At 37.0% G+C, this 22,830-nt stretch overlaps 1 protein-coding gene and 1 pseudogene across 2 annotated transcripts; one reads left to right on the top strand and one right to left on the bottom strand.

Moving 5' to 3' along the window:
- Nucleotides 1–1,858: 1,858 nt before the first annotated feature.
- Nucleotides 1,859–17,858, bottom strand: LOC130745576 (clustered mitochondria protein-like; annotated as a pseudogene).
- A 1,186-nt stretch (nucleotides 17,859–19,044) lies between these two features.
- LOC130743184 (putative pentatricopeptide repeat-containing protein At3g08820) lies at nucleotides 19,045–22,247 on the top strand. 2 transcript variants are annotated; one of them, XM_057595324.1, is made up of 3 exons: nucleotides 19,045–21,544; nucleotides 21,618–21,864; nucleotides 22,035–22,247. In XM_057595324.1, the coding sequence occupies exon 1, from the start codon at nucleotides 19,155–19,157 to the stop codon at nucleotides 21,186–21,188; it is 2,034 nt and encodes a 677-aa protein (XP_057451307.1). In that variant the 5' UTR covers nucleotides 19,045–19,154; the 3' UTR covers nucleotides 21,189–21,544; nucleotides 21,618–21,864; nucleotides 22,035–22,247. The 2 variants fall into 2 exon arrangements, with proteins under 2 accessions (XP_057451307.1, XP_057451306.1); XM_057595323.1 differs by having other exon boundaries at nucleotides 19,045–21,864.
- Nucleotides 22,248–22,830: the final 583 nt, after the last annotated feature.

Genomic DNA, 22,830 nt, shown 5'->3' with positions numbered 1-22,830 from the left:
TGCATAAAATACTGATTACGGTGGTCTATTCAAAAAATTATTCCGAGGTTATTTTATTACCATTTTTTAACATGGAGAACGTGTTGTAAAGCGAAAACACTACATTGCAGGAGCATCAAGGGAAAACAAAGCCCAATACAACACTCTGCCAAAGGGTAATGCAAAACATGGATGGTAAAACCAAACATATGAGCACTCCTAACTAGACAATCAGTCACTAAATTAGCTTCTCGGCGAACGAACTAAAATTTCACCTCAAGATGAGACAGAATACTCCGACGAACAGAGTTTGCCATGTCCAAGTACGGCGAGGCAAGGGCTCCAACTAACGATAAAGCATCAATGGCTTCAGCGGAATCGCTTTCGATGATAACCTTTGGACGAGCGTTAGTTTTACTTCTTCCGATGTACAAGAAAAAATAATATCACTTTTATAAACTTATACACACTTTAATTTTCACATTACATTTACTTGTTTTCTTGTTTTTTTATTATCATATCATTTATCATATCTCACATTTTCTTTATTTCTATCTTACATAAGGTGGAGGATGATGAATACGTGTTTTTTTTTCTTTTTTATTAGTTGGACTCAGTAACTGTGAACTCGTAATAGTTGGCATATTACAACCTTGTAGGATAGCTCAAGTAGTAGGAGCTGGGGGTATATGGATTGGGTAGGGAGCGATCAAGGGATCAATTCCTGGTGGATGCAATTTATCTTTCCGATGTAAAAAAAAATTAGTTGGCATATTACACCTCACAAAAGAACATATGGCAAATCAATCCTATTCAATTACGTAGCTTTTTTCAGTTAGATATTATTCCCTCTATTCCTAATTATAAGACATAGTTTTAGATTTTTCATATTCATAAATATAAGACATTTTACAATAATCTAGTAAAAAGTATTTCACTCTTCCATATATACCCCTCACATTAATGATGTGTTTTCAATTCCAGGGTTTTAATTACCACCTACCATTAATCAGTGAGAGAAAATGACAAAGGGTAAATATAGAAGAATGTATGCATTTTTAAAAAAACCAATACACTAATTAGACACATTTAAAATTTTCTTAATAAGCGTAATTTTTTGTATTAGGTCTTATAATTAGGAACGGAGGGAGGGAGTAACGTGAACTTGCACATTTTAATAACTTTCTTTCAAAAGTTTAAAAATACAAATGTTTTTTTTGATAGGCCAATGTTAGTTGTTAATTGTTAGTAAATTAGTTCATTTGCCAGAATTTGAACCCTGACCCTTCACCCTGCAAATCCCTTCATTCCCTTAGCTCAACTACCCTTCAAAAGTTTAAAAATACAAATGTTGATCACATGAACCATGTTATTGTATTATAAATCATGCCTGATAGACCATTCTAAATTATTTTTAATGTGTCTTCCTCTCCTATTATCTACCTGGCTATCAAAATCATTTCTCCCATGTAAACCAAGTCTGACATAGTTATTTATGTTACATATACTCCCTCAGTTCCTAATTATAAGATCTAGTTTAAAAATTTTAATGTTCCTAAATATAAGACTTTTAACAATAATCTAGCAAAAAACATTCTACTCTCTCATATATACCCCCACATTAATTGTGTGTTTTCAATTCCCAAGTTTTAATTACCACTTACCATTAATTAGTGAGAGAAAATGACAAAGGATAAATATGGAGGAATGTATGCATTTTTAAAAAACCAATACACTAATTGGACACATTTAATGTTTTCTTAATAAACGTAATTTTTTGTATTAGGTCTTATATTTAGGAACGGAGGGAGTATGATATATGTGATATTCACTGTTTTCTAAATTAAATCAGAATTATATAGCATGAAAAGCTTATAAATGCAGGCAGAAAGAAATTAAATTATCAACCACTTTCTTGATCAGAATACAAAAGTGGCATACAGAAGTTGCAGCAAAAACAACCACAAATTGTAATATGCCTTGCATTTGCTCAATTAGATTTGTATCAGATAATTTATAATCCAACTTACTATCCTGAAATTCCTCAAGTTTATTGTGAGATCCTGTAATTGGCCGGATGAACAAAACAATTATGTTTGTATCACAATCACCTGCATACACTCTAGATGTTTAAAATCTACCAGCCTACTGTGAAAAGAAGAGAAGAAAAACCAAAGTTATGTCACCGCTAACTCAACACTCTATAAAAGAAGAGCCGAGTACCTGGTCAACCTAGCCATTTCAAAAAAAATTTATGATCTTGAATAAATCTACCATTGCTAACTAGCCGAGAGATTAGATGATTAAAACTCAAGCCCCAACCTTCAGTTCTGAGCTTTGTTTCTTTGTGTCTAATGATGCCAACCCTTTACCCAATCCAACTGGAGCCTGTTCTTCCACAGGCAGTGATGGATCCGTTTTGGCATTAGTAGAATCACTACAAGGAAGGTCATTGTCTTCCTTCTTTACTGCGCCGGCCGCCGGCATCCTCCCTGTTCTCCACACCACCTGGAGTCACACCTGAATTTATAATATTGAGAAGCTGGGTAAGGGGAGGCAATGTTTGAACTGGTGCGTTATGAGGACGTACTAACAGGCCCCTTGCTGCAGCCTTCTTCCTGACTTCTGCAGCTGCGCGTGCAGCCCTTTCATCAGTTCCCCTTCCTCTGGGGAGAGTCTCTATTGCACCATTGAGGGATTTGTTTGTAGATGAACCTGAACTTCTGGATCCCCCAGTAATTGAAGCAGCTTGGAGTGCAGGTATTAAATCAGGACGTGCCTGCCAGTATAGAAAATTCTCAATTCTCAGAAGAAAGTACATAGTCGGATAGATATCAAAAACATAGAATCAGATACACCTCAAAAGAAAAGGATCTAAAACTAACATGCATTCACCTCAAGCAATTAAAAGAAGTATAAACCAAGCGATCATCACCAACTTGGAATCTTAAAATAGACAGATTTTGAAGCCTTCACAGAAAACTGGGACCAATTATATATGCCTACTGTTAGAAATACATTATAGAACCATTCATGTGTCTTCGTCACCCAACAATTTACGGCTTATGCTTTTGGGGGAGTTAATTCATGACATGGTATTAGAGCTTCTATACTCAAGTTGTTTAGAGTTCGCTTCTTGCTACCTCAATTATTCTAGTTAAAAGATGAATTTCAATACAAGGTAGGTCTGCTCATTATCTATACAAGAGCCAATTGTGCATCTGGTGATGCAGCTTGCACCATGGCTGCCCAATAGATTAAGACCAATGGGATCTTGTGTGAGGGGCGTTTTAGAAGTATAATATAAAACCATTTATGTGTCTTCACCTAACAACTTCAATTTTTGAGATAGTTAGTTCGTGACACCATAAAGAAATAAATGAAATTGATGACAATATTATGCCCAAGATAAGCTTTTGAACAAGAAGTCACCTAAACCAATTCATTAATTGATCATGTCCTTCCTTTTTTCCAGCTAATTTCATAATTCTTTAGTACACAAGAATGAAGCATAATCTCGAAACTGGCCACTAATTTTCTAAGGAAAAAGCAAGAGAAAACAGTGGAACATAAGGAAAAACCTTCAAGATATCAATAGCCTTCTGAGCAGATGCTGCATTTAGAGCTTGATCCTTCTGCTTTTGAGCACTCATCTGTCACTCATAATTAGATGTGAAATGTGAACCAAGCATGACCAAAATGAAAGTAGTTTTCTTTTGATAATCAGGTGCGCAGATATAAAATAAGGTGAAGTAAAATACAGATAGAATTAATTATGACATGGTTCAGAATCTACAGTGAAATTATAATCCCATATCCTTCGGTGATACATAAAATTCAATATGATAAATGGATATTACAAGAAGTTGTTCTATGCTCAAAGTCAAACCATAAACTAAATATTTTTAAGACCTCTGATAGAACTGTAGGTTCTCAAATGTTTTAGTTTGGTAATATACAAATTGTAACTGAAATGCCGTGTAATTCAACCAGTTTTGACTAGCTTGAGGTATAGTTTCTACTTTTCTAGTGCATGTTGTCGTCAATACAATTATTTTCCAGTGCTTTATATTTTGAACATGTCTGGCCAGTTTTAGGTTCAGTTTCCTAAAAGTGAAACTGCATCCCGTTTTTGTCACGTACAAGATTATGTTAAGCTGTTATGAATAGATTGTGATTCTATTTTACATAGAATCATCAGAATATTATACCAATTCATTCAGATATTGGACCCAACATATTTATCGTTCATTCCTGACACACTATCACCGTAAAAAATTTATTTAGTAATCCTTAAAAATGTATTCCATCTATCTTTCTTGAGAATGGTATGTACTCCAAGTAAAGTGATACCATATGGGAATTTATAAATTATCAACGAAGGGGAAAATGTGCAAGTACCTGTAGTTCACGCATCTTAAATGCATTCATCCAGTTTTGTGATTCTTGAGTCCTTGAATCATCTTCACCAAGTTGTTTTACAAGTAAATCATATGTTTTCTTTTCATGCTGTCAAACCAAATGTCAGAATGACTCCCACACACTGATAAAGTTAAGAAACACAAACTAACTTTTACCATTGAACATACCTGATAAGAGAGTTTGAAAGCACCCATACAGTTAAATGCAATAGCAAGAGCATGATAACAAATAGCAGTTTGAATATGTTCCTTGCCAAGAAGCCTTTCATTCTTCTTTAAAGCTTCTTGCAGATAACGAAGAGCTATGTCCATCTTTCCTATATCCTGATACATCATTGCTACATTGATAAAAGTCCCTGCAACATCAGGATGATCAGGGCCTGATGACAAACTTGATAGTTGCAAAGCATGCGACATGTGTCGAAGGGCAAGTTCTGATCGGTTGAGTCCATGATAGAAGAGAGCCATATTGCCATAACTGTAACCACAATATTCAGATCACACAGTTTTCTAGAGCTTAATTTTTGTAACATCAACTAAATTTTCTGTAACTTCATATTCCAGTATGTTTTTCAACATTGTCGCATTCCAATAAGGCGTATCTTAAAAACTAAAAAATACAAAATATAAGAATGTAGAAGAAAACAGAACCCTGCAGTGATATTAAATGAAACAAGATCAACAGAATAGGGAATGCCTGTGAGCAGTGTCAGGATGATCTAGACCAAGAGAACGTTCATTTATAATTAACTCCTTATGTTGTTGAGAAATAGCCCCAGCCATGTCTCCAGCATGATACAAAACCATGGCAAGATACCTGAAAATTAATACCTTAAAATGAGATTAAATATGCAACATTCAAATACAGACAATAAATAACTGATAAGCTGAACTCAATGACAAAGGACTCAATATTGGCCATAATTCTTTAAATTTATAAGGCAGAGCAATTGTAAATCATATCTAAGAATTATTTCACATCCATTACCCAGGTATAAAGCGGCATGGAATGCAGACTATGATTAAACTAACAAAAACACTTAGAATTGTTCTAACATGACAAATAGCTATGACATACCGACAGCAATTAGCTACCTCACGATGCATTGGACCAGTAACCTGCAACCCATTACACACAATTATTTTACGCACAGGAAACTCTTCTAAGAGAGAGACACCAATATCAAAATTCATACCTGTTGTAGAATTGAGTATGCCTCTGAAAATAAAGAATAGGCTTCATTGAGCATGCCCTGCATCAGAAAAATGATAACCCAAATTAACGCATTTTTTTTGTCAGATAACAAAAAATCAAGCACCAAACTACCTAAATCTACATTTTTATCAAGAGGCACAACCATTTAAACACTACACAATTCCTCAAGTTTATCCAGGACATAAATTCATCACAGAAATGAATGCATTTAAGAGAATGTCATGTTAAGAAGCATAACTACTTTAATCCACCCAGGTTTAAACTCAAGAAGATAACCCCAACCGCTTAGGTGTATATATGCATATATATATATATATCCTATGTTTGGTGGAAATGATTACAAACTTCACTTAAACAAAAAAACAAGAATTAAAGCCAAATGCCGAAACCAACAGCCTAATGACTTCAACATACAAAGAGTGTTACAGATAATAGTTACTGTGTAGTTCACAATCAATGCATAAATGTCTCACTCTATACTTTCAAACAGGGTTGTCAATAGCAATGTTATAGGGCCTTTGCGGCACGAAGCAACCCCTCTGGATGCTCCATAGTGTCATGGTTTAGTACAGAGGATGTTGCAGCCCTTAAACAGTGGAAAAGTAGCCATCAGGGGGATATCCCTCTATGTGGCTTCCATTCGGCGGGACTGATGAAAACCCAAAACGATTCATCTGAAGCACAAAAAACAGGAATACAAACACAAACAAAGTACCTAGAAAAACAGGGATAACAAGGGTTCATCAGATTGCTTGTTAGGGAGAGAATGCCATTCTTACAATAGAGTTCCAAACTTTGGGGAACTCAATAGTGGAATAATGATGAGAAAGGTCAAAGGTACCGCCCTAATACCATCTTAAAAATTTGAATTAGACCTAACTCTATCCCAAAAGTGTATAAGGGTGAGGATGACTCTACTATTTATAAGGACTTCTTTGGCCATATCTTCAGCCAATGTGGGACCATAACACACCCTCCTCAAGCCAAAGGTCAGACATTTGGAGCGTGAAGATTGCAAGCCACTTTAAACTGCAGGAGGACTACCATGGGTGCCCCTTCTAAATAATGATGGGACAGGTCATGAACAATGGCTGTGCTCTAATACCATCTTAAGAATTTGGGTTAGACCAAGCTTTACCCCAAAAGGGGGTGAGGACTGCTCTACCATTTATAAGGACTTCTTTGGTCATATCTCCTCTCAGTGTGGGACCTTAACAAAACCTCCTCACGCACAAGGTCGAACATCTGGAGCGTGAACATTGCAACATGCCACTTTAAACTGCAAGAGGCCCACCATGGATGGCCCCATAACTGAATGGACTAGGATAGGTTTTGAAATCATGACGAAATTAAAGGGTTTACTCTTTAAGGTATAGAAAGTTGAAAAGGGAAAATAGAGAATAAAATTGTATTGATGTAATATATTGGGTTTGATCTTACAGAAGACCAAACACTCTTATGTATACTAACAGTGGACTCCTAATCCAAGTTAAATAGGCAAAATACTTAAGACTCCTAATCCTATTTAAATAACAAACAGATAAATATAAATAAGAATATAACAAAACCAGTCCTAAAGAATAATCTAAATTACCCTAAGTTACAAAAATATTGTAAATACCTCAGCCAATTGAAGTTTTCCTGTTTCCACAAGTTCCTTGGCTTCTGAACACACAGGAATTGAATGCTTGACAACAGGACGGAGATCCAGGATATCTGATGTTTGGAAAGGTGTTGTAGAATTAAGATCATATTTACGAGCTGCGATGGTTATACCAATCTGCAAACCAAGCATTGTTTAGGCATGGTGGAATTGTAACTAAGCCTGACAGGAATTATATTTAACAGAATACTGACAAAGAGGCAAAAAAGCACTATACACACGAGAGGAATTGGTGAATAATGTTCAGAGACTCTCAAAAGCCATTTACAGATATTACCATGTCACAACATGACAATACAATATTATTCATAAATCATCATTTATAGCCATCAAGCCCAGACATTACTTGCACAATATATAAGCAAAGACCAAAAAAAAGGAGAAAAGGTAAAAATATCTAAACATTACGAAGTTATTTACATATGATAGAAAGGATAGTTTTACATATCAACCCTTTTCAAACATGTATCATGATATACAAGGTTAAGATAAGAATTTTTTTACATGATGCGAAGATTACCTAGTTAACATAAATCTAGAGCAAAAAGAAGAAAAAAGTATTTTTCAAACGTTTCATGCTACCAAAAGTCCGTCATAGAACAATTCAGTAAAGACCACTCGTATAATTACAACACCTACAAATTCAAATAAAAACCGACTTAACAGTAAATGATTCATATTTACCTTTTGGCAGAGATTACGTACAACAGAAATTTTCTTTACACGTGACCTTGCATCATCAGGCAAGTCAAACTGCAACAAGTTGATTTGTAGTTATAATATATAGCAACGGTTACAGACAAAGAAAGAAAGAAAGAAACACACAATATGCATGGAGGTCCAACTTCTTAATACATAAAGACATATATGTATGGACATATAATATGGATGTACTAAGTACATATCCTGTAATGAATACTTTTGTAGCTACACATTCCATTCAAAACAGTCAAATAACAATTCAGATGTTCTTTTAACAAGATCGAACATACCTATTCTCGTAGTATTACATTGTCTCAGATAGAATTATGTATTCCGGTGAGGCACCATTCAACTAAAGCAGTCAAAATAACAACACATGTATGTGTTCACATGTACTTTTAACAAGATTGAAAACACCTAGTCTTATAGTATTACGTTGTCTCAGTTAGAATTACGTATTTCGATTAGGCACCATTCAACAAAAAATAGTCACAATAACAACACATGTATGTGTGGACATTTACTTTTATTTAACAAGATTGAAAAGACCTAGTTTTATAGTATCACATTGTCTCAGATAGAATTATGTATCCAGGTCAGGCAAAAAAACTGGTACCTTGTATTTGATCACAGCAAACTCTTGAATGTTAGACCAAAGAGCTTCAGAGTTAATACTCGTATAGATAGCTTGACTCTTTCTTAAAGATGCCCTTCCTTTCCATCGCGCTGGCCCTTTGGAATGGTTTCCTGTGGAACGATGCCCTGCATGTACCTGTAAATTAAAAGGCAAATATGAATGATGGCTAAGGACCTCATAGGCGTACTATCTTAAAAACTAATTAACTGGAACTTCAAACAAAATGGTTAGACAAAAAATACTTTGCACAGCCTAAGAAGGCAAAGTTCACAGATCAATTCAAAAGACCATAGAATAAAATAACTAGCAGTTTATCTGGAAGTAGTTGCCGATATCTCAAAATGACGGTACTGGCAGACCTTTTTAGGACTACTGGAATGTACGCCATTAGCAACTACTTTTCCACCAGTAGCTTGACAACTTCCAAATAGGCAGTTAAACAAATGAGATATTGCCCCCGCCAGATCATGATCCTCAGTGTCTCTCAGTATGTCCTGAAATTTGTATTTCATTGCCAAACAAAATCACAGAAAATCAGAAGCAAAATATCAATGTTATTGGTGCAGAGTGAACAAATTGGACAAGTAATTTTCAAGTAATGGCTTATCCTTCGTATGGCCAAAATGTCTCATGATCACACAATGTCTCATGTCAATGTAGTAACGAGAGCATCCATGTATTAGTATATACCAAACAGGAGGAACATAAGATGTTGAGATAGTTTTTAATCTAGATAAGCGTAGTCACAATCGGAGGTATCTAAGATGTGATAAAAAATAACAAGGGATATGCACAAGCTCACTAAGAAAATGAGAAGAGTCAAGTTAAACACATTCTCTAATAGTAGCATGGAGCTTTCAGTTAGATTCAGAAAACTAAACTCTCAAACATTCACATGCACAGCTACATAGATGAACAATATCCGGATATATTGGAGAACTCCCCTTTACACAGATTCTTTCAGCAGAAATCACAATATCAAAAACACTTCCAGATTTAAAAACAGTTTAAAAGAGACCAAAAATATTAGAGCAAAACAAAATGTTGAAGCAGCTAAGCCTGACCAGGTGAGAAAGATTTTATCACCTTGATAATATGCTTGGAAGATCTCATAACAATCTCATTAGTACAAAGGTCCCACAGATGGGGTAGATGTTTAGTCCCACCAGCCACCTTTCACAGAATGACAGAAAAAGGGGCATATCAGAAGCAATATAAGAAATGCCAAAATTCAAGAAAAAGAAATGCCAAGCAAACCACCAAAAATGGAACTTAATTCAGTTTACCTTCTGTCAAAAGAAATCATTACAGCAGTATTAACTAAAATATAGAGCTTACTTTGCCAATATAGCGAACATTAATTCCATGAGCATGGAGGGCTTCAGTTAATGTCTGGCCGTCCATTGGTGAAACTTCCAGCGTGCATAGATCTTGTATAAACTTTGGAATCACTACGTCATTAAGATATAAACTAACTTCTCTCACATTGTTTTCATCAGCAGCTATTTCCTGGTGAATATGATTAAACATAGCAATGTAGGATCAGCTAAGAGTGAACAATGGCATTTCAAACAGAAAGAACACACATTCACTCAGAGAAAGGGGTGAGACCTATTGCTAGGCATGGATAAATGCAATATAAGAATAAGAAAAAACCTCTGGGCTCCCCTCTAGTTTGAATTCTGTGAAAACATTAGGGTTAAAAACTATTCCGTCATAATGATCAAAGCCTTCAGCACATGCAGGAGAAAGTTCTTTAGCATCCTCAGTCTTCCTTTCCTCCATCAAATCCTGCAGAGAGCAGTCCAAAACACAACCACAGTTTAATGTTGATATATTGGAACTCAATCTCCCTAAAAAATCCCCTAGAACTGCAAATGTGATAACCAGACAAGTAATTTGACACTGACAGAATATAGAATAAGCATAGCATGAACTACTACTAGATGAGTTGAAACAAGTAGTTTATTTTGAAAACAGGTGGTAATGACAAAAAAATCAAGTTATAAAGCATGGAGACCCTTAAATAAAAAATGTTATACATCATATACAGATTTAAAATGTTGATTCCACATTATCCTTTGAGACAGGAATGAGTAAAGAAAATGATTTCTTTCAGAAAAAAATCAGTTAAAGTAAACAACAATTTTACACGCAGCAATGCTTACCGGTTTGTTAGCATCTGCAACATCTTGGGAAACAGTAACCAAGTTATCTGGCCCCTCAGAATTATTCTCCTTGGATTTTGATTTCTCTGCTGCTTGGGCCTATTTCCATAAAGGGAAGCTATGTAAATTTTAAAATCCAAAGGAAATCCCAAAATACTGTTTATATCAGAGTACTGTGTTACCCGGCAAAAGGCAGCTATCAATTCTGCTCTTAAGATACAAAATTGGGAACCAGGTCCAGTATAGTTTGCATCCCGAGGAGTTACCCTCAACAAATCTAGTATATAATGCCTGAGTTGATTTCAAAAGAGAAACACATCAGTTCATAGCACAGTAGACAACAATTTGAGTAAATTGAAGTCTGTTTTAACTAAAATAGAATGTTGTAACTACTAACTCATGGTTGATAACCTCCTATCTACACTCAATAATATTATTAAATAGAATGCAAAGGAAAGCAAGAATGGAGTATCTTATATAAGCAAAGTCCAAATCAAATTTTAAAACTAAACCACAAGTCTACAACCTTGCAACTAATATCTATGGTCGATGAACTTCTAACCAATCAGTGTTTAACTACAGTCTTCAAACATAAATAACATAGAAAAGAAAGCTAAAATGGAGTTAGAAATATTAGCAATGGCCAAATCACTATCTAAGCTTACTAAGCTAAACTTGAATGATGTTACGTATGAATTGTGATTATTGTTGATGAACTTACTATTATCATTATTCAACAATATGCAACTCAACCATAAATATCATGCAAAAGAAATACAGAATGGAAGAGTTACATATATCAGTTATGTCCGAATCCGAAATGGAAGTTACACAAAAGTCACAAATCAGTAATGTCCAAATCTGAACTGCAAGTGTCGTAGAAAATTATGCATAATTGCCTATCAGTTGAAGGTTTAGAAAATCTCCTGAGAAGAGTTAATCAACTAAACATACAGACTATAAAAGAAAAAAACTCCAAACCAAGAAAAAGATTACCGGTCATCACTGCCAGCAATGCCCTTGCATTCCACTGGCGCAGCTAATTTGAAAACACTTCCAGATCCATCAATGACTGAGTGCTCCTTCAAATGAAGGCGTTTCGCGGCATCTAATACCTGAACAACAAGAGCTTAGAATAGATAGAAAAGAAACCCACCTGAAAGACATAAAATAGCAGCAACACCAAAAAGGAATGCTTATTTCCAATTTAAAGATAAAGTAATTGAAAATATACATAATTTCCTTTGACAGCAAATTTGCTTATATTTTTACCCATGCAAGCAAGTTTCAAGTGATCAAATGCTCAAATTTCAAATCTGATACGCTCTAAAATAAATTAAAACATCAGCATACTTCCTTACTTTAGAATGAAAATTTTCATTCCAGTTAATTTTCTTTCCATTATCAACAGAGCCATACAGTAGAGAGTCCGACTTGTCCCCTTGAAGAATGCCTGGTAAGACACTCTGCAACAATATATAAAGTTTAAGATAACCATTGGAACAAGGATTCCTGGGGTTTATAATCACTAAACAGCAGTAAACTTAGTATTAATCTCATTATGAATAAATACAGGATAAAATCCAGCTATCATCTCAAGTGAAAGATCCAATGTAGAACTCATATAGATTTCTTAACCAATGTGGAATAATTAATAGCAACCATTGTGAAATGACAAAATTCTATGCTGGACGGACATCCAAACTACTACAATATTGGGATGCCAGGGGTACTTTAAATAAAATATTGAAAAATATATTCTTGTATTAATATATACATTAAAATTTAAATTTAAATACAAAAAAGTATTAGAATTAGCAGTACTATGCAATATATGTTCATAAATGCAAATCTACATATGAGAACAAAAAAAAGTAAAAATACTAAATTCATACAAATCTATATATGAGAATTTGACAAAACACCAACCAGTACTACACAGCATAGTAGTTAAAATCGCAATACAAATCGCTAATTCGTGCATTCAGGAAGCCTGGGCGATTTAAGCGATGCTGAAATCACAAATCATGCTAAATGGGTATTGAATCACAAAATTGGAGCTAAATCTCGATTTAGTGAGATGTTGGGATTTAGAGAGATTTGTTTTCTCACGGACTTTGACCCATTTTTGGGTCGACCCAGTTCTAAAAACCCTAGATTTCAAAAACAAACACTCACTCACAGCTTACCTCACCTCAAGGATCAAACAAACACAGAAACACTCACTCACCCCACCTAGGACAGCAGCTACTTCACCTCACCAAGGGAAGCGGGACAGCCAGCGACGACGAAGGAGAAGGGAAGGGGGAATATGACAAAACAGCAAACAGCCATATCTTCTTGAAAGGAGGAATTTGTCTATAGATTAACTCAACTTCACAATATACCTGAGCTACCACTCTGTGGCCCCTGTAGTCAATTATAGCCATGGCAAGAGTATAAATTCCTGGGACATCAGCTTCTTGGTAAGCTTTTGTGCCCTTCAAATCATTATTTGCAGAAGCATATGTGGCCTGCTCACTCTCAGCCAGTTGAGTTTCAGGAGGAATATCTTGAGCGACTTCAATATCATTAATAAGATCTTCTGAACTTGAACCATCATTTATGCTCCCATCGGAAACCTGGAATTGGGAAGACTTTTCAGAAGAACCATGCAGAGTGGCTGTGCTCCATGTTTTTGAGTTAGCATCTGTAGATTTCTTTGACAGCTGCTCAAGGTCCGTATCAACAGCAAAACTAAAGAATATACTGTTGTGCACATACCTATTACACCAAAACAGTCAAAAAACAATGATGAATCAAGAACATACCATGAATAAAGGCAAGCTTTCGTGCAAAGCAAATGAAACTCTCACAGATGGAAAACAACATTTACTAATCAACTACACATTGACAATATGAACAAGATTCATACACATAAGAACAGTATGTATTAACTATTAAGTACCATCCATTTTTTTCCTTAATTTTGTGCCATGCTCAAGACAAGCCATGTAATGAGCATGCCCTTCTCAAGAAAAATTAATAGGTCAAAGGAGGAGTATATTCCACCCTCACCCTCACCTCTGAAAAACCTAGAAAAAAATAATATGCAGTTTGCAGTGAAGTTAAATGCTTTCCGTATATAAATGGAAAATACCCGAGTGCTGGCCAAACAGTTTAAAATTTCAACAAAGACAATAATGTCTTGAATAAATTGTCCAATCTTTAAAAGTAGAATGGAAGGTCCCACTAACATGTGAAAACATTCTGGGTCAGTTGGGTTTATTGGAGGAATACAACCGGAGATCACGCCAATAGCACCATTAATTGCTGCATCAACAAAGTCTGATGTCACTTTATAAAGTGCCCTATCCCGCAAAATCCTGCATAATGGAAAACTTGCCCAAGAAGCAGAGATAATAAATGAGTCGGTAATCACGAATAGAAACTACAACTAAAGAACATTCGTACTTTTTATAGGAATTAAGTTAAGAACGAAAAAATAAAGGTACCTCTCCTGTGGAGATGTATGAGGAAATTCTCGACAAGATTGTAGCTCTTCATTCCAATCTCTTTGCATGCCAATCGGCTCACTTCCATATAGAAGAGTCAAAGAATTCTCAGCCCTGGCTGAGTCACGCCTGTGCTCTGCCAATAAAAGAAACAAAATCACAACATACAGCAGGACAACATTGACAATTACAATTCACTTACAGTACAGAAAGCATAGCCATGTAAAACAAAACAAAATGATAAAATAAAGGGTGACATATGTTGTTCATCCCTATAAAATTTGTAATCTTTTGTTTTAGTCCCTATTAAATTTTTACTCGTTTTTAATTCTCTTAAAATACAACACGTACGTGGTTTTACTACCTCATGAGGGACTAAAATCTCATGACTTTTGTATTGCAAAATGCTTCCTTCCCTCGTCCCCCTTCCCTTCTCCTTCACCCTTTCTCCTCTATTTCTATTGGAAAATAGTCTCCCCCTCCCTCTTTCCCTTCGATTATTTTGTTGCAAAGTAGGTGGCTTTATTTTTGAATTTTTTGGCATAGACTCTCCCCTACCCCCCCCCCCCCCCACCCCACACCCCCCCTCCTTTTGATTAGTCAGAGAAAAGCTCAGACCTATGTTTGATTACATGTTCTGCAGCGAACTGGAACTCAAACACACTGCAAAATGGAACATGAATCCTAGATCACAGTTCGAAGCCTTGGCGAATTTCATAATACTGGAGCAAACTATAGTTGATTTCTATTTTACAACATTTATATTTATGAGGTATTTATAACGTCAATTACCAGATATTAACAAAGCATGAAATGGATGCCAAGTCAGTAGGACTGCCTCATTTTTTAATAGAAAAAAGTGTAGAACTGTAATAATGTAAATGGAGTAGGGAATTTTCAGGTCACCACTCAATAAAAACAATTTTCAGGTCACACAAAATATAATTAAAGTACAATGGACACACTGTAATATATCACCAAAAAAAGAATAATCAAATGTAATAAGCTTTATAGAAGTATCAGGAGCATTTATCCCCCTGTATGTAAGTTGTTAAAAATCATTTATCATGAAAATATGCAGTAATGGCATCATTATCATATGTCAGTTATAATAAAAGAATGCATGCAACCTAACTAACCAACTACACCAACTTTTAGATATCCCAACAGCATCTCACATAGAATTACCCTGACGGAAAAAAGAAAAATGTATAACCTACCACTAAAGGAAGAGCAACCCGGTTATCCAAAACTCTAGGAGCACAAGTTACTATAACAAAGAATTGAAAAAATAATACTGGCAGAAGAAAAAAAAAACACAACTTGCCAGGGGCAGAGCTTACCAGGAACAGGGAATAATCCAAGCCACGAATTGGGAAGCAACAAAGATTGCACATTTTCGAAAGGATGGGCAGAAGCTCTAAGCTCCAAAATTTCACGGAAAGCTTCATAATTGAAGAAAGGATATAAGTTTTGGTTCTCAAATCCAAAATATTCCTTAAGTCTTAAATTATGAGTGCTTAAATCTTAAGAACATTTCATTACTTTTTTTAAACTTGGGACTAATCTTTTGTAAGAGAGAAACAAGAGTTGTTGCGTCAAAAGCAGCTTTTCCAGGCATTGGGTCAAAAGTGTTCCCTGTACTTGAGTTGACATAAAACATCCTTGAACTTCCTGTTATACAAAATGTATTACCCTCAAGGGTTACCACATCCAAATAAAGTAAATCTCCAACAAGCCTGCAAACCCCAGAACACCTTTGTCAAACATTCCTTTAAACCCAACAAGGATATGACATGATGTAATAACTGAAGAGGACATTTCTCAAGTTACCTTCTATAGCTTGGAGGAGGATTGAAGGACGAAAACGCTATGCTTTCCACACATTTAACATCCTTCAATGGGGCCGTTAGCAAATTACCCACCGAACCAAGGACATCGTCCATACAACCAAGTCCATCAAGCTCAGAAACCTTCAATGCATCTGACATTTCAGGAAAAGCACAAGCAGATGAGTAATTATGTATTTCAGAGACAACATACAAAACAGCATCTGGCTAAGCATGGCTCAACCAGAATCTCTCCTGGTCTTTAGGAGGGCCGACATCCTAATTTCTCATGCCCCCGACCTCTAATAAGGTTTCCTAAAACTAAAAGGACAAAGCGCAGAATAGAACAGAACATAACATAACAGCAGCAAAAGAGAAAAGAATTATCCCATACCTCCTGAATTTGCAGCTTTATTTTGTGCTTGCTCATTCTGCAGGGCAAGTGAGGTGGATAAGGAAGAATGGAGGTTGGAAAGGGAAAGCAATTCCCGAATATGGTGAACATGAGCCCTTATAGATATATCATCATACAAAGCTGCAAACACAAATTTCCCAACTTATAATCTGCCGTTGTTAAACATCCAAGAAATCAAGCTCATCAATTAGCCTACCAGGAACCATTTCCAAGGAGCAACCACCAGTAGTGATGTCAGCTACCTCTGAAATTCCACTGTAATCTCCCAGGTGATGAACATCCCCATCCTTTGTGTGTAACAACAAGTCATAGCACGTGACAAAACACGTGTCCGGAGCTTCAAGAAGGAACTGTCTTACGCCCATGACAGTGTCTCCAGGGTTCAACTGTAAATCAATCCATCAAATAACAAGTAATTAACAGCTCGGATTCACTTATTTAATAGAAAAATCGCATTTTTCATCGATAGCTTTTCAATAGAACTTTCATAAAGGAAAAAAAAAATATTAATTCCCATCATTTAAATTTCATTGCTACCCGGAATCAAACAAATTTGTGGCCGACATTTGTGGCTCCTAACTAACTACTAAGCTTGATAAAATAAATTTTAATTTCATAGCTACCCCAAATCAAACAAATTTTATACCAAGTTGTCATGAATTGTGAAAAACAAACTCACCTGTAGCTCGAGCTTGTCCCCGGTTAGTGTTTTGACAGGGACAGGAAAGAGTAAAACATCATCTGCATTATCAAGGCATTAATCAAATTATCAAACACACATACACATATGACATATACACATTTCTAATACATTGAATTGAAAACCATGCAACTTGAATTATTCTCTTTACCTTGCGCTTGCTCGGCTGCATTTGGCGCTTGTTCGGCTGCAGTTGGCGCTTCATCAGCAGCATCATCAGCAGCAGCAGCAGCAGCAGCAGCGTTGTTGTCTTTTACCTCACCATGGTCCTGGTCCATTTCAATTGGCAGAACTTTCTCCGCAGCGTTTCGGTTATCATCGCCGCCGCCGTTGTTATTGTGGTGCGATCCTCTTTTGTTCTTCGCCTTATTCGACTTTCCAGCCATTCCTGAATCAAAACAAAACAAATAAATAAACAACAAGTGCTTGTAAAATGCAGATAGAGATTTCATTGTCATTTTGTGGTGTGCAGAGCGAGCGAGGTTACCAGAAAGAGTGACTTGTAATCACAGAACGAACATATAGAGGAAGAGTAACAGGGTTTTAGAGTGACGGAATGTGAAGGAAGGAGGTTTTGGAAGAAGCGTGGTGGCTAGCTCATAGGAGGCGCTTAAATAGTGGACAAGAGAGAAAGAATAGGGAGTAAATAGCAATTTCTAAATTATTATGGGTTGGTTTTATATTTTGAGAAGCTCTGTTTTCCTTTAATAACCGTTTAGGGTTTGGTGCTTCTCGAGGCCGCCGCAAGTTTTTGGTTTTATGTTATGAAATTTTTGAAAACCAAAACTAGTTTTCAGTTTTATAAATTGAATTTTTTGTTTTTTTGTGGTTTTGGGTTTTAAAAAACCAGTTGTCAACTTAGTAAATCCACAATGGTCACACCAATTATCAACTTTGTTAATTCACGACAGTGGGTGGTGGCAGCGGCATGATAATGGAGGGGTCATATAGTAGCGGTGGTAGAATTTTGATGTTACCTAACGACGGTGATGTGGCGGTTGTGGTGGTGGCAGCAACGACAATAATGGTGGAGGTGGCGGCAGGGGCCTTGTTGGCGGTGGTGATGCCAGTGGAGGTTGTATTGCAGATGGTGGTGCCAACACCGATGGTGGTGTCTATGGCGGTGGTGGACTGGTGGTGACGATGGAGGTGGTTGTAGTGGCAATGAAGGTGTAATGGTGGAGGGGTGTTATTTGGTGGTTGTGATGATGATGGTGGTTGCAGTGACATGGTGGTTGTGGCAGTGGCGCTTGTGGTGGCGGAGGTGGTGGTTGCCTCTAAGCATAAGTTTGGAACTTGATCGATGCATCAACCAAGAGAAAGAGAACCGAGAGGATGGGTTAGACTTTGGTTTTTTTTTTCTCCCTTTTGAATTTTACCGTTGAAATATGTTGAATAGAATTGAAGAATTAGAATTTGATTTAGACATAGTAGATAGATACTATATAGCTTGAAATATTATATAAAAAATAGGGGATATAGGGTAGCATACTAGCATGTGGTTCACGACTCCATAAGTAATGATAGCTGGCAAGTCAGAGATGTAACTTCATTTCTTTGAATTTTGGTAATGACAAAAGCCTTTGTCATGGATTTGAGAACACTAATATAATTTGAAATTTAAACATTTTCTCTTGTACCTTCGGTTTCGTTCGGATACCGCTCAGAGCCCGTCCAGTGCAAAGCAAACCGTTGCAAACCATTTCTTTACCCGTTTGACCTGAATACCCGCCCAAATCCGCCTGTTTCGGATATGTCGGTTTTCGGTCGGGTGTCATTTTTTGCTCACCCCTAACGTTGACCCGTTTTTTGGTGGACCCCGACCCAAATCTATATATGTGATGAAGGTCTTGTTCTCTGTTCAGTCTTGACTCTTTTGATCATCTCATAGAATGTTTTTCATATAACTCCACAACCATATACCATCACCATGGCCTTGGAGTTGAAGAATTTGCTTATGCAAGGCCTCAAGTCTTTCAACCAAGTGAAGGTCGCCCACTGCCGCCTCCTCCGCCTCTGCCTCTGCCTCCACCAAGACAACTACCTCGTCAGCCTCGTCTTACGCTCTTCCTTCCACTTCGGCAACACTCACCACCCCAAGCTCCTCTTCGACCAAACCCACAACCCAAACACCTTCCTCTGGAACACCATGATTCGCGGCATGGTCGACAACGACTGTTTCCATGACGGCATTCAGCTCTATCACTCCATGCACCAACAGGGGTTCTTCCCGGAAAGCTTCACCTTCACTTTTGTACTTAAGGCGTGTGCCAGGCTCTGTCATTTCCATTTGGGTCATACCCTTCATTCGCTTGTTGTCAAAACTGGCTTTGTTGGTGACGTGTTTGTGGAGACTGGGCTTCTTGGGTTCTACTCCAAATGCGGGCATTTGAGGGATGCCCGGAAGGTGTTTGATGATATTCCTGAGAAAAATGTTGCGTCTTGGACTGCTCTCATTTGTGGGTACAGTGAGTCTGGCTTGTGTGAAGAGGCTGTTGATTTGTTTAGAGGGTTATTGGAGATGGGTTTGAGGCCTGATAGCGCTAACCTTGTTCATGTTTTGGGTGCATGTGCAAGGTTAGGGGATTTGGGAAGTGGACGGTGGATAGATAGGTATATGAGTGAGAGTGGTTTGCATAGGAATGTCTTTGTGGGGACCACTTTGGTGAATATGTATGCAAAGTGTGGGAGCATGGAGGAAGCACGTCGTGTGTTTGATGGGATGCTTGAGAGGGATGTTGTTTGTTGGAGTGCCATGATTCAGGGTTATGCGTCTAACGGGCTTCCGAGAGAAGCACTTCAGTTGTTCTTTGAGATGCAGAAGGAAAATCTAAGACCCGATTGCTTTGCCATGGTGGGGGTTCTGTCTGCATGTGCAAGGTTGGGAGCGCTACAGTTGGGTAATAGGGCTAAGGGTTTGATGGACGCTGAGGAGTTTTTGTCTAATCCCGTGTTGGGTACTGCCTTGATTGACTTGTATGCGAAATGTGGAAGCATGGCACAGGCATTGGGGGTTTTCAAGATGATGCAGAGAAAAGATCGTGTGGTCTTCAATGCTGTTATTTCTGGACTGGCTATGTATGGACATGTTGGAGCTGCATTTGGAGTATTTGGCCAAATGGAAAAGCTTGGAATTCAGCCAGATGAGAATACTTTTCTTGGTTTGCTTTGTGGATGTACTCATGCTGGTTTGGTTGGTGATGGTCGCCGTTATTTTAATAGCATGAGTTATGTCTTTTCAGTAACTCCTACGATTGAGCACTATGGATGCATGGTGGATCTCCTGGCGCGTGCAGGTTTGTTGGTTGAAGCACATCATTTGATCAAGAGTATGCCCATGAAGGCTAATGCTATTGTTTGGGGGGCATTGTTGGGAGGATGTAGATTACATCAGGGTACCCAATTGGCCGAACATGCGTTGAAGCAGCTCATTGAGTTGGAACCATGGAATTCAGGACATTATGTTCTCTTAGCAAATATATATTCAGCTAGTCGTAGATGGGATGAAGCTGAAAAAATCAGGTCAACTTTGAATGAGAAAGGAATGAAAAAATTACCTGGGTATAGTTGGGTTGAAATTGATGGGGTCATTCATGAATTCCTTGTAGGAGACACATCCCATCCTTTTGCACACAAGATATATGAAAAACTTGAAAGTTTATTTAAGGACATTAGGGAAATTGGTTATAATCCGACCACTGAGTTTGTGCTCTTTGATATAGAGGAGGAGGAGAAGGAGCACTTCCTTGGATGTCATAGTGAGAAGTTAGCTGTTGCATTTGCACTGATCAATACCAGTGCCAAAGATGTGATTCGTGTTGTTAAAAATCTTCGTGTATGTGGTGATTGCCATGAGGCTATTAAACTCATTTCAAAAGTTACAGGTAGAGCGATCACCATTAGGGATAATAACAGATTCCATTATTTCAGTGAAGGTTCATGTTCTTGTCGAGATTATTGGTGAAATATTCATGGATTCTGGGGTTTAAAGTTTAAACTCTTTGTTTGCCTTCAAAAGTGTTAGACTTCAGATTCTGTCTTGTGTATGTTAAAATGGAATTTAATATTCTCTTCAATCCTTTACAAGTATTCTGAAAGGGGAGAAATGAAATCTATGACATCTTGCACCTGACTTGAATACACTGGAGATTGGAAATAGTTTTGACTTTTGATGCAATCAGATGGATAAATGGGCACTTGTTAAGTGCACCTGCATACCTTCTGTCACAGTTTCTTCCATCCCTCAATTTGAAGCAGCAATTTGGGTTGAAATGTGAACTTGAAAGTTGCTGTCATCTTGGAGAATGCAAATACGAAAATGTGAAATATTCTACTGAGGTAGAACTTTTGTTTCAACACATAATGATCAAAACTAAGCTGGGTTCTTTTGTAGATTATTTAATCTGCCCTTTCCGTTTCTTCGTCAACGTCCCCGCATTCAGAAGACATGGAGCCTGGCGTCAAGAAGAGAGAGAATCCCGATCCAGATTTACCCAAGGCGATCTCCACCGTCGCCACCATCTTGAGATGACTGGATTGCCGACTACCAGTGTTCGTCCCAAAATGCTTTCGCATTCGTCTAGGGTTTACCCATGGCTGATTGGTGTGATTACCTTCGAGACTCGCATGACATTGCTCAGGTCGGTGCTACGATCTATGAGGGAAAAATTGATTTATGGTTGATTGGTTTTCTCTATCTCCTTCTAATTTGCAATAAAATGGATTTTGTTACTTTAGTTTTAGTAAAGTTCTCTATCTGACTAATTTTCTCTATATGTTGCTATTGCTTACATCTTCCTGAACTCTTCAGATTGTCAAGGAGCAAGGCGGACAGTCACGGTACCAGCATAATATGGAAGTGGTTTGGTTACTGATTTTCCTAGAGGCCTGCAAAGGGTGTGTTCTGTCCAATGTTATCATTTTTCTTCTTTCATGTTATCGTTTTATGCTGCAGGAGAGTGTAAGTTCTATTGCTAGAAATGCATCTGAAGGAAATATAGACAAGATGAAGTTAAACCATTAATGTTCATGCACTTCTTTTCTTTATTAAAGCCTTTTTTTCTCTTATTGATATAGTTATCCAAGTTTTTTGGTGAGCACTTGCTTTTGATGGTTCTTTTTCTACACTTTATTTGCTTTCAAATAGGACTCTACCCATGATTTTCTTAACTGGTTCTTATCTGGTATTGAATACTTGATAAGAAAATACTTTTTAGCTGGTTTTGATTACATATAAGAATTTTTAGTTTAGTTTATTTTCTGATTATCTAATTTGGATTTTTCATTCCCTTCTTTTGGAGAATCTCAAGATATTAGCTGATGATTACGTAGCTGTTTCGTCACTTACATTGGAAATCTCTACTATTTTTAGTCTTTTGCAGAGTTCAACTCCAATTTTTGTTTTCTATCTGTTTTTGCTTTTACATTTTGTAATTCCAGTTGTCACAACACCTGCATCTCCAATGTTAGTTCTATCTGGGATAGAGAAGTGAATTGTAGAAGCTTTCAAAACCACCCTTATATCTATAAAGAATCCATAGTATATATATTTAGGAAAAGATCTCAGCACAGTCATCGCTTATGTGTCATCTACTGATTGGTTAATA

The sequence above is a fragment of the Lotus japonicus genome, chromosome 3, assembly GCF_012489685.1.
Source record: "Lotus japonicus ecotype B-129 chromosome 3, LjGifu_v1.2".
NCBI lineage: Eukaryota > Viridiplantae > Streptophyta > Magnoliopsida > Fabales > Fabaceae > Lotus > Lotus japonicus.
The sequence above is the reverse complement of the archived record's forward strand: the minus strand, read 5'-3'. Positions and strand labels throughout refer to the sequence as shown.

Excerpts from the sequence above, each read along its gene's own strand:
- LOC130743184 (XM_057595324.1), top strand. The coding sequence starts at position 19,155 with ATGGCCTTGGAGTTGAAGAATTTGCTTATGCAAGGCCTCAAGTCTTTC.